Source organism: Heteronotia binoei, chromosome 1 (assembly GCF_032191835.1).
Source record: "Heteronotia binoei isolate CCM8104 ecotype False Entrance Well chromosome 1, APGP_CSIRO_Hbin_v1, whole genome shotgun sequence".
NCBI classification, from domain to species: domain Eukaryota; kingdom Metazoa; phylum Chordata; class Lepidosauria; order Squamata; family Gekkonidae; genus Heteronotia; species Heteronotia binoei.
Window position 1 is genome coordinate 187,890,993 of NC_083223.1, and position 12,718 is coordinate 187,903,710.

Sequence of the window (12,718 nt, forward strand, 5' to 3'; positions counted from 1 at the left end):
TATACAACTTTGGGGTATAAAACTAACAACTTCTTCTTCTTCAGGAATTTGTGTCGTTGTGTCCCAAACTCCCTTCACATTCTCGATAGTTTGTTCTATAGAACTCTGATTAAGTTGGGGAGAGGGATGGAATTAGAGCAAGTTCCTCATCTTTCACTAATTGGATACAGAAATTCCCTAAGGGATAATTTACATCAGGTAGTGAAAGATAAACATAAACCTCCTTCTTCTTACAATTTTAACTTCATCTTTTTTTGCCTTACAGTGCATAGCCTGAAACCAGCTGACATTCAAGTAATAGCGGCCCTGGGGGATTCCTTAACTGTAAGAAGCATTGTTCTTTTGCATTTTTACGCCCAACCACCCCTCTCCAGAGAACTGAATCACTTTGTACTTGCTTAGGCAGAGGATGCAGGGCTCATTTGCTAGCCTGTGAAAGAGGAATAGAATATTTCTAGAAGCCATTTTCACAGTCCATACCTGGAGTTTCTGTAGGGGAAGTCAGATCACACCTGCTGTCTTTCCCCCATCATTCATGTGTTACATCGTCCCTTTATGAGCAGTCTACTTGCATCCAAGTTGTATGTGCATAGAATCTTTCCATGCAACTAGGAACTTTGCAAAAATGTAGAGTCCCCAATGACGAGAGCTGCCTATATACACCTGCTGTGTTTACAAATGGATGTAGAACATGTAAATGGTGAGAACAGAGACCATGGGCTCCAGTACAGTATTTCCACAGACACGGGAACTTTTTTCGGAGCATGCTTTTCTTTGCTTTCTCTTAATGGAGCATCCTGAAATGCCCTCTGAAATCCTGTAGCTGAGGTCCCTTCTCCCTGAGAAGCAGAATTTCAGGGGTGGGCTTCAAGATGCCAGAGGGGGAAATGAGAAAGTTCCACTCTGTAGGTGGAAGTCCTTGTACTTGAAGAATCACTATGTTGTGGGCCTAATCCTGCTTCTCTTCCATGTCAGCCACAAGAACAGAACTATACACATATACATCCTTTACCTCTTAATGGAACTGGCTATGGTGACCATTTCTTTGTCTCACTGGTGGTACACCAAGTTCACATGTACACTTTCCCCTCAACTAGCCAAGCTGGGTGGGAAAGCATAGTAAAATAAGGTAAGATGATGAACATCTTTTAAACAAATTGTCAGTAGAAATTAAGAAAAACCTCCTACTAGAAGATAACAATACATTCCTGAAAGGGCTGGGGGTTTTTAAAAGAAAATAAATCGCAAAGCATGGAGGCATACCATCCACCAGGCTGTCTCTTCCTTTGAGAACGCACGCATAGCTGGTCTTGAGGACAAAAGGAGATTGAGGAAGAATCGCACTGCTACAGCACCAACCCCAAATCAGACTTTTCCCTGCAGCCACTGTGGCCGGATCTGCCTGTCCCGCATTGGTCTTGTCAGCCACCAGCGAGCCTGCAGCACCCTTCTTAAATCTTCGTTCGCGAAGTCAAGCCGAGAGAGAGAGAGAGAGAGCGTTTATGATGCAGTCTATTATCTGGTCTATCTTAAAAGTCTAGGGCAGAACATGGCAGTTGCACACAGGATAAATCTAGGTTCATGAACTACTCATAGCCTTGGGGAAAGTGCACATGGCTACCTTTCCCTTAGCACTGCAGCTGCATGTGTCTTCTGCCAAGCTGCCTAGTTATAAAGGCTTGCAATTTAACATACCAGTGGGATAGCCTATTTGCTACAACCAGAGATCACTATGGATGGAAAAAAAGAAGCAGTCCAATACTTAATGCATAAGATGATTGCATGCATTGGATCACATATTATTAGCCACAACTACTCTCTTTCCCCCTCTTCTATACGATTCCCATAGACAGCCAGCACTGCCCTGTTTGTGCTGTATTCTGATGGTGGCTGAAATTGCCATCAAATCACAACTGATTTATGCCTACCCCATGGTAGTGTTTTCAAGGCAAGAAGTGTTCAAAGATGGTTCGCCATTGTCTGCCTCTGTGTTATTACATTGGTATTCCTTGGAGGTCTCCCATCCAAATACTGGCCAGGGTTGACCCTGCTTAGCTTCTGAGATCTGATGAGGTCAGGTTAGCCTGAGCTATCCAGGTCAGGGCTGTATTCTATCAAGTGCTAAATGAAGAGTCACCAACCTTTTCTTTAATACAAGATATTGATGCGTAATAAAAAAAATTCCCAGTTTTATTTTATCCTAGAAATAGGGCATGGACTGGAGATAATCCCTCCCCCACAATAAATCAGCTAAACAGCATGGGAAAAGATCCTATGGAATAAGAGCTTTTCTTAAACAAAAAACCTGGAGTAGATCTGTTCACAATCTTACCCTGGGTCCTCCAGCAGATTGTAGGAACTGTTTTGCAGCAGCTGGCAAGCTATCAGTAGCCCAAGAGCACCTGGAGGATACCCCATTGCTAAATTGTCTGTAGTCAATTACAAAAACTGACCAACTCTATTCTGGCCTATGGATATTTCTACGTGTGGATTGGGCCAGATATTAGCAGGCTTCTCTGGTGTATGAGGGAGTAGGAGCCCCTTTCAGTCTCCAGAATGGGGGATTTTAGGACCTGTATGAACACATGATACAGAACTGCAGTGAGGAGGGGGACTGGGTGATACTGCGCTTCCTCCTTCTTGTGCCTGTGGTACAACCCATGGTCCGTATCCCCTCTGTGGGGCAAATAAGTGGCAGTGGAAAAGTTCATTGGCCTATATGAATGAAACTTCTCAGTGAATGGTCCAGTTTATTGTCCTTATCTCAAGTCATGCTGATCACACTTTTAAACACTACACAATGCAGTCATAAACTCTATTGATGGTACATGGTGTACACAGTACCTATTAGAGTTTTCAAAATGTCATGGATCTGTTTTCTTATGAGCTGATCCTCCTACTAAAAGGTCAAGTGCTCATGTTCAAGGAGACAAAGCCTTAAAAGGATAGTTTAATTATGGACTAAAAAAAATTAAAATACCTGACTAGCCAAATATATCTACCTATCCTTTCTTTCTGAGGCAGGCTGGTAATGCCATTGGATCCAAACCAAATGACATGTTGGACAGGAATACGCAGTATCGTGGGCTGGCATGGAGGTAAGCACTGTCTTTGTGCAGATGTCTCTCCCAATTCCATGAAGAGGGGTAAGGCACACACAAAAAGAAATGGCTTAAGGCTCCTTAGCAAGAGGGAATTTATGGCTTTCTTGGTGACTCATAGTGGATTATATGGTGTAAGTGAAGGTCAAACTATGTTTCTGTTCTCCTTCACCACTGCATACTCACATCGTAGGTCCACAGAACCTGACCAAGTAGCCAGGCTACTGTGAAAGTGGCAATAGTTCTATTAAGTATTTGAGATTCTGGAATTTGCCAATGCCATATTAAGGAGAGTCATACCCTTTTAACTCTATTGACATCAGTGGGCTTAGGACCATACTCTATTTGCTGAAATTAGATAGACCCATTTGGTTCTTTGGAGCTGAACTTTTCCCGTCTATCTGTCATTGAATCTGTCTGGTCACTCAGATTGTATAAGTGCTGTCTTACATCCCATAAACAGCATACTTAATAAATTTTGTTTCCCTGCTTTCATTCCCTCCCTCTAGCCTGAGCGATCAAACATGTCTAAAGATCCCTACATACATTGTGTTTTTATTGCAAAAGTAGGACATCTGTCTTTGGTGCTTTCACCATCTGTTCCCTTATTAGTTAAACATAACTAAGAGCCCATCTTTGTGTTTGTTTCTTCTCTTCTGTCACAGCATCGGAGGAGATGCCTCATTAAGTACTGTAACAACTTTATCCAGTAAGTTAAAGTTTTGCTTCTGCAGTGAACTTGTGAAATGAATTGTTTCTCCCTCTGCACATAGCCATAAAGAGTAATGAGTGAAGAAGGACTGTAATCTGGAATCAGCAAACGCTGTTGCATATTTCTGAGAAATCCACAGAAATGTTCTCACGCAGCTCCTGCCAAATGAGCCTGGATAAAAGAGCCATCATATCCCTTTCTATATTTAGTGACTGTCTGCTTTTTGGTCAAGCAAAAATATCTCTTTAGTAGGTGTAAGGGTTGGGTGCAATTCAGTGGCCTTTGAATTGTATGAAGCTTGCATGGAAGGCAACATCAATTTAGCACAATTGCATGGATATAAGGACAATTGTGCAACCAGAAGCTCACTTCTGTTGCAAACTCATGCCCGTTGTTTCAGGGGCATGTAAAATCTATCATGCATGGAGCTTTTCCACATGGCAGTGCTTTACTGTGGAAGGCCCATTATTGCTGCAGCTGCTGATCCAGCAGACTGGAAAGGGGGCTTCAAGATGGTCGCTTTCCTTTGCCCCAGTCCCTGTAGTGGGCATCCTCCATCTCTATGAACAACCAGGATATTTTTAGTGGTAACTGACAGAGTGACGTACCCTTAGATTGGTATGTTACATCTATCACCATTAAAAAAAAACTTTTGAAAGGCTCCCACCCCCACCCTGCCTGATGATGAAGGGAAATAACCACCATAGGGACTATGGAAGGGAACATGACTGCTGTGTAGAGGAGACAGGGAAAAGCTGGACTTTCCTGCCTGTATGGCAGCAACTCTGGCTTTGCTGTGGTCTTTGCCAAAACACTGCAGCAAAGCAGGTTTGAGAAAGACTGGTGAAAATCCAGCACAAAGCCAGGAGCTGCATGAATGCATCACAGTGCTGTGGGAAAGTGTGTGGAGGAATACTTCTCAACAGCATCAATCCTGGGATAACAATAAAACGGATAAAACGGATAAAAGGAAGTACTTCTTCACCCAAAGGGTGATTAACATGTGGAATTCACTGCCACAGGAGGTGGTGGCGGCCACAAGTATAGCCACCTTCAAGAAGGGTTTAGATAAATATATGGAGCACAGGTCCATCAGTGGCTATTAGCCACAGTGTATGTGTGTATATAAAATTTTTTGCCACTGTGTGACACAGAGTGTTGGACTTGATGGGCCGTTGGCCTGATCCAACATGGCTTCTCTTATGTTCTTATGTTCTGGGATAAACAAAGCTCCTACTTAAGCTACTTGGGTTATGTTAACACTTCTTTGGAATGACCATAAGGAGACCTTAGCTCTTGGTCTTGCATAGGTAGGATATTTGGATGTGAACTTAGGTTATCAGTGCAACCCTCCTCAGGAGGAAAAATAATACTTTTCTACTTTCCCACAACCACATTGGCACATGAAAAGGAAATGCTGGTACAGACCAATTTTGTTATAGTCAGTTATAGTTTAAATCGGGGGGTGTCAAACTCATTTGTTATGAGGGCTGGATTTGACATAAATGGGACTTTGTCAGGCAGGACCATGTGTTTTATAAAATGTAATGCCAGGTAGCATAGGCATAAACTTTATAAAGGACACAAACAAACACAATAAAAAGATATTATTTTTATCTTTGGTAACAATATCTATTTATATCACTACTATCTCTGACCCATATGATATTTTCTAATCCCCCCTCCCTCTGTTACTAGACTCCCGCCGAAGTTATATACTTAAAGTTTACTTATAAAGGTACCTTTAACTATAACAATCTAAATTCATATTCTTCCTTTTTCTAATACTCATTATTAAAAAATTGTCCAATGTCTTTTTACCTTCAAATCTTTCTCTACATATTCTCTAAATTTCTTCCACTCCCTTTTAAACACTCCCAAATCATAGTCTCTTAGAGTTGTCGTTAGTTTATCCATCTCACTGCATGATAAAACTTTCACGATCCAATCCCATTTCTCTGGTATTTTTTCTTGCTTCCACAACTGCGCATACAATGTCCTAGCAGCTGAGAGCAAGTACCAAATTAAAGTTCTATCTTCTTTTGGAAATTTTTCCAGTTGTAATCCCGACAGAAAAGTCTGCGCAACTTTCTTAAAGTCATATCCCAGAATCTTAGATATTTCTTGTTGTATCATCTGCCAGAACTTTTTCGCTCTTCCACAAGTCCACCACATATGATACAAAGAACCTTCATGTTTCTTACATTTCCAACATCTATCCGACATCTTTTTACTCATCTTTGCCAGTTTTTTAGGAGTCATATACCACCTATACATCATCTTGAAGCAATTCTCTTTAATACTTTGACATGTTGATATTCTCATAGAGTTCTTCCAAAGATATTCCCATGTATCCATCTGTATTTCCTTATTTACATTAATTGCCCATTTAATTATTTGAGATTTTACTTCTTCTTCTTCTGTAGACCATTTCAACAGTAATTTATACATTTTCGATATTAATTTTTCATTATCTCCAAACAGAACCTTTTCCAATTCCGTTTGTTCACATCTAATTCCTTCAGATCTAATATCCTTTTCCATCAGACTTTTTATTTGTTGCATTTGAAACCAGTCATACTTGTTGCTTAGCTCTTCAGCAGATTTTAATTCAACTTTATCACCTTGGATCTTTAGTAATTGATTATATGACAACCCTCTCTCTTCATCAGATTCAACTGTTATTTTTATTACTTCTGCTGGTACTATCCATAATGGCTTTCTTTCATCACCATATTTCTTGTACTTTATCCATGTATTTAACAAATTATTTCTAATATAATGGTGAGAAAAAAAACCATCCATCTTTTTTTCCCCATAGTACATATAAGCATGCCAGCCGAATTTGTTTCCATGAGCTTCTAGCAATAAAGGTTTTTTGTTTAACAACATCATCCAATCCTTTATCCATGCCAAACAAACTGCATCATGATATAGTCTTAAATCTGGAAGCTGAAATCCTCCCCTCTCTTTAGCATCTGTTAAAATTTTCATCTTAATCCTTAATTTTTTTCCAGCCCATACAAATTCTGAGATCTTCCTTTGCCATTTATTAAATTGTTTACTATCTTTCACAATCGGAATAGTTTGAAACAAATACATTATTCTTGGCAAAATATTCATCTTAATTGCAGCAATCCTACCCAACAAGGACAGATTAAGTCTGTTCCATTTCACCATGTCTTCATCCATCTTACGCCATAACTTTTCATAGTTATTTTTGTACAAGTCAATATTCTTCATTGTTATTTCTAAACCTAAATATTTAACTTTAGAGGTAACTTCACATCCCGTCAAACTCTGCAATTCTTTCTGTTTATTTAGTTACATATTTTTACATTAAAATTTCTATTTTTCTTTATTTATATAAAGTCCTGCCATTTCTCCATATTCTTTTATCTTAGCCAGCAACAAAGGTATCAATTGTATCGGATTTTCAGTTATGAACACAATATCATCCGCAAACGCTCTATATTTATAAAAGAATCCTCTGATTTTCAGACCTTCTATTTCTTTATCATCTTGTATGTGCCTTAGCAAAATTTCAAGAGTCATTATAAACAACAATGGTGAAAGCGGACATCCTTGTCTTGTACCTTTGCTCACCTTCATTTCATTTGTAAGGTCTGCATTTATACACAATTTTGCGTGTTGGTCCATATATATTGCTTTTGTCATTCTTATAAAATGCTCTCCAAGATTTATTTTTTCCATTACTGCAAACATAAAGTCCCAGTTCAGATTGTCAAAGGCTTTCTCTGCATCTACAAAAAATAACGCCGCCTCTTTTTCTGGATGTTTCTCATAATATTCCACATTATTTACAACAGTTCTTATATTGTCTCTTATTTGCCTTTTAGGGAGAAATCCCGCTTGATGTTCCTTTATAAAGTTAATCAAATATTGCTTAAGTCATTCTGCCAAGATTGTATATATCTTATAGTCATTGTTTAATAATGAAATTGGTCTATAATTCTTTACATTTGTGACATCCCTATCTTCCTTAGGAATCAACGAGATTACAGCTTCTTTCCAAGTATTTGGAATTTTCCCTTTTATTCTTATCATGTTCATCAATTTTTGCAATTTTGGTACCAACTCATCTTTAAAAGTTTTATAAAATTTAGTTGTATATCCATCTGGTCCAGGAGCCTTACCTACTTTCATTACATTTATTGCTGCTTCAATTTCAATCTTTTCTATTGGATCATTCAAAATCTTTTTCATATATTCAGTCAAAGGTGCTATTTTAATATTTCGTAGATACTCTTCCATTTTTTCTTTTTTTCTTTTCACACCTTTGAATAAATTCGCATAATAGTTAAAAAATTCTCTTTTTGATTTCTTCTTGGTCTACTATCTTTTTCCCACTGGCCACAATTTTGTTAATAATTTTATTTTCTTTCTTTTTCTTCAATTGCCAAGCTTTATTTGCACCTTCAAATGATTTCTGTTGCAAACTTTTCAGATTCAATTCCAGTTCTTTATTCAACAAATGTCTCACTTGAGTTTGTAATATAGTAATTTCCCTTATTATTTTCTTTTTCCCTGGTCTTTTTCTTAGTTCCCCTTCTTTTTTCTTTATTTCATTTTGAATGTCCAACATCTGTTTTTCTTTTGCCCTCTTATCTTTATTATTCAATGTAATTTTTATTATTCAATGTAATCAATATTCCTCTCATTACTGCTTTGTAAGTATCCCAAAGCGTCTGGAATTCTATATCATCAGTATCATTTATTTGGAAAAAAGCTATGGTTTCTTTTTCTAGAAATGTCACAGTATCTTTATCTTGTAGCAAATTCTCATTTATTCTCCATCTTCTTGTTTTCTTTTGCAGTTTTGTAGCCCAAAATATTGGATTATGATCTGCACATATCTTTGGTAGAATCTCTACTTTTCTAGTTATGAGGCCCAAATTTTTAGAGCCCCATAACATATCAATTCTAGAAAAAGTATTATGACTTGCTGAAAAAAAAGTATAGTCTCTTACTTCAGGGTTAAATTTTCTCCAAATATCCTCCAAGCTTTCTTGTTTAACCAACTCAAAAAAAGATTTTGGCAGTTTCCCTTCTTTATTATTGCCCTTTTGGCCAGACCTATCTATATTGTATTGTATTGTTCCATTAAAATCACCCATCTTCAAGATCTGGTCATAGGACACTTCATCTAACTGTCGATTGATGTCTTTAAAAAAGGCATCTTTTGCTCCATTAGGTGCGTATAGTCCTAGTAACAATGTTTTCTTTGCATCCATCATTACTTCCACTGCTACATATCTTCCATCTTTATCTTTAAATATCAATTTTGGTTCTAATTGTTCCTTAATATAGAAGACCACACCCCTTTTCTTTTGTTCTGCCAATGAAAAAAAATCCAATCCCAATTGTTTATTCCATAAAAATTTGTAATCCTTTTGTTGTATATGAACTTTCTGTAGACAAATTATATTACATTTTTGTTTTTTAATCCAATGAAATGTTGCTTTTCTTTTTTGTGGTGAATTTAGTCCATTTATATTCCAAGATAGTAATTTGTAATCCATTATGGTGCAAAGTCTTTATTTTCTTCAAAAAAGCTACACAGCTCCTGCTCATTCCTTATTGTAATCCTTCTTCCACATAGCTCAAAGCCCAAACCTTCAGGTATTATCCATCTGTATCTCGTTCCATCAGCACGTAGCTTCTCTGTCAGTCTCTTGTATTCCTTCCTGTCATTTATCACTTGTCTTGGCAGCTCTTTCATTATTTTGACTCTGCTACCTTCCACTGTCAGAGCATTTTGAAAATTTTTATTCAGAATTTTTCCTGCCATGTCTTTTGTTCTTAGTTTTATAACTATGTCTGTTGGTAGGCCTTTATCTTTTGCATATGATGAATTAACTCTATACATACTGTCAAACATGTTTCTGGACCTTTCAGGATCTTCCTCTAAAAAGTCAGCAATTATTTTCACCATATATTCCATTAAATCAATTCCCTCCCCTTCAGGTACTCCTCTCAGACACACTTGAGTTTCCATTAATCTGCAGTCATGAACTGTTACCTCTTGTAGCTTTAATAAGGTGGAAGCATGTACATTAACTTTCTCTTCAACATCCTTGACTCTGTTTATAACTCCAACCACCTCATTTTTGAAGTCTTCAATTTCTTTTTTAAGATCTCCAATATCCTTCTTAAGTTTTTTTTACAAGCTGTTAACATCTTCTCCACACCCTTCATAATCCTAGCCTCCATGGTATCAAACTGACTTTGCATTTTATCCAAAGAGTGGGCTCTTGCACGAGTCTGTCTTTCTTCTGACATAAAAAAAAACCTTTAAAAGTTCTAAAATCTCCAATTCTTAAATCCAACACCAAATCTGATAGCTTAGAACTTGCCCTTTAAAATGAGACTAATTTCGCCATTCTCCGACCTTCCTGGGCTTAAATATTAATTTTTAACAGTTTTTAACAATTTTCTGTTCTTCAAAATGGCGATCATAATTTCTCTATGGTTAAAATTCCTAGCATAGGCTTTCTTCTTGCTCCTCTCGCCTTCAGCTTTTACTTCCTGGTTCACTAAGCCCCAGTTCACGTTCTTCAATTATCGCGATCTTTGGAGTGCTTGTTATGTTGATTGCAAGTGCAGAGCTATGACACCGATGCTTACGTCAGCCACCACAGGTATTCAAACAACTCTTTTCTTTCGCAGATTCTAACAAAGTCCTTAATTTAACAGAGACCAAGTTTTAGGCTTTCTCCTCCTCACCTCCCCGTCTTTGTAATTCGTTTTTTCCCACCTTCCAATGTTATTTAGATTAGCTTAAAAAAGTCTCAGAGTGAGAGATTGTAATCAAATACTTTTCAACGGCTATGCAGCTTAAACTTCGGTCTCCTCAGTATTCAGATGTTTATCAGTCCCAAAAGAGAATGAGATCCAGACGGGCTTATGCCAATTAAATGGCTCTATAATCCTCTGTAGATGCTGAATACGCCACTTTTCCTCAGCGGTCCTCAAAGCCTCAGAAAGATCTCCTCCGAGATCTTTCATAAGCCAAGGTTAACCTACTAAAAGTTTTCTGTACGTATCCTGGACAAATCTCTATCTGAGAAATGTAGGCAGGAAGCCGAAAAAAGGCTTCTTTCTACCCTGAACGGAGAATTAAGTTTCTCCTTATTCAGGAGATGTCAGCTCAGCTGGATTCTCAGACCAGAAGTCGATATTATTTTTATCTTAAGATACAAACATGCTTAAAACAATAACACTTTTGCTATATTTTGTTTATTTAATAGTGTTTGATAACTGACACCTCCCCAGCCTCACCCGCCCCCCCCCACCTTTAAAAGTTGCCTGCTTAAAATGGAAAGGTGGGAAATAGTAGGATTTGGCAGTGCAATTTTTGAAACAAAACATCATGAAAAAGTACAAGCACCACAGCAGAAACTAAAAATATAAACTTAAAAATATAAAATGCTCTGAGCCTAGGAAAATATGGAATTGCTGGACATTGCAAGCCCCCCACCCCAGGTCTACTCAGAGTGGCTGTAGCTCTCCATGGTTTCAGGGTTTTTTTACATGTTGGTTTGAGATAGTAATTTTGTTCCCTTGTGAACTGATTCTGCCTCTTGTACAATGTCTGTCTAATACAGTACACATAACTCAGTGCTGTTTATCCCAGGCCTGATGTATTTGAGAAGCATTCCCCCACATGCTTCCCCACAGCACTGTGCTGCATTCATGCAGCTCCCTGGGTTTTCTCCAATCTTTCCCAAACCTGCTTTGCTGCTGTTCTTTCAAGGCAAGAAGCAGCCACCTTCGCCTAGCTATTGTGAAGCAAGTTTCCCTTTCTTTTCATGGTTTCTTTTTTCTTGCAGATATCCTTTCTGAGTTCAACACTAACCTCACTGGTTACTCAACTAGCACAGGTGGCCCAAGTGACCCAGTCTCCTTTCTCAACCGTGCAGTCCCAGGAGCACAGGCTGAGTATGTCTTTCTCCACGTATGCTCTACCTCATCAGAATTTACTGTTGTAGTTGCATAATGAGTCAAGAAGTCTGCACCTGGTCCTGTGCACATACATTTCAACATTTTATTTATTTAAAACATTTGTATGCTGTCTTTACACCCAATTACAGCCCTGCAGGTGGCAACTAAAAAGAGTTTTTAAAGCCAACTTTTAAATCAATGTTTAAAAGAAATACATACCGTATATAAAATAACCTAATCAAAACAAGCAAGAAGGAGGGTCCATTAGGGTACACCAGATGAAACAGAAAAGTCTTCACCTGCTAGAAGAAGACAATAATCAAGGGGAATAGATGCATTTCCTTGGAGATGGAATTCCATAATTTTGGTGCCATGTTTGTAAGGTCTGACACATGATCTGTAGTTTCCATTTTGCAAGGCACAGTTTGCACATAGGAGTATATACACAAAGGTCAGACTTCAAATCTGAGAGAGGGCACACTCAGTCTTTCTTCTTTCCATATCCAGAATATTTGCAGAGATTTGAAGGCTAGCTCTCATAGAGACATCCTTATAGACTAAGTTTTGACTCTTTAAAGGTTGTACCCCAAAATTTGTGTTGGTCTCAAAGGTGCCACTGCATGAGAATCTAGCTGTTCTACTTTTTCTCATGATGGTGTAACAGAACAGCCAACAGTGCAGTCCTAAACACACTTGCCTTCAACAGACAACATAGAAGGATTTAAGTTTGCTTAAGAGTTTCAGTCCACCAGAGATGTGAGATGAATCAAGCTTCTCAGCCTAACCAGAACATCATCCACACAAGGATCAGAGTTAAATTTTTCTAGCAGCATTTTTGTCCTGCAATCATTATATGAAAATATGAAGCAAGTTTCTTAAACTTCTCCTGAACTTCCTGAATTTTTAACTTTTATCTGCTTGAGAAAGATCTAGCACATGA

At 38.1% G+C, this 12,718-nt stretch overlaps 1 protein-coding gene across 1 annotated transcript in view; it reads left to right on the forward strand.

The window, feature by feature from the left end:
• Positions 1-265: 265 nt before the first annotated feature.
• Positions 266-12,718, forward strand: part of LOC132575509 (phospholipase B1, membrane-associated-like) — a 45,207-nt gene continuing 32,754 nt past the window's right edge. The window contains exons 1-4 of the mRNA XM_060244351.1: positions 266-324; positions 3,025-3,098; positions 3,767-3,810; positions 11,667-11,775. Of these exons, the coding sequence (XP_060100334.1) occupies positions 3,058-3,098; positions 3,767-3,810; positions 11,667-11,775 (194 nt within the window). The 5' untranslated portion in view covers positions 266-324; positions 3,025-3,057. The remainder of the gene's footprint in view (positions 325-3,024; positions 3,099-3,766; positions 3,811-11,666; positions 11,776-12,718) is intronic.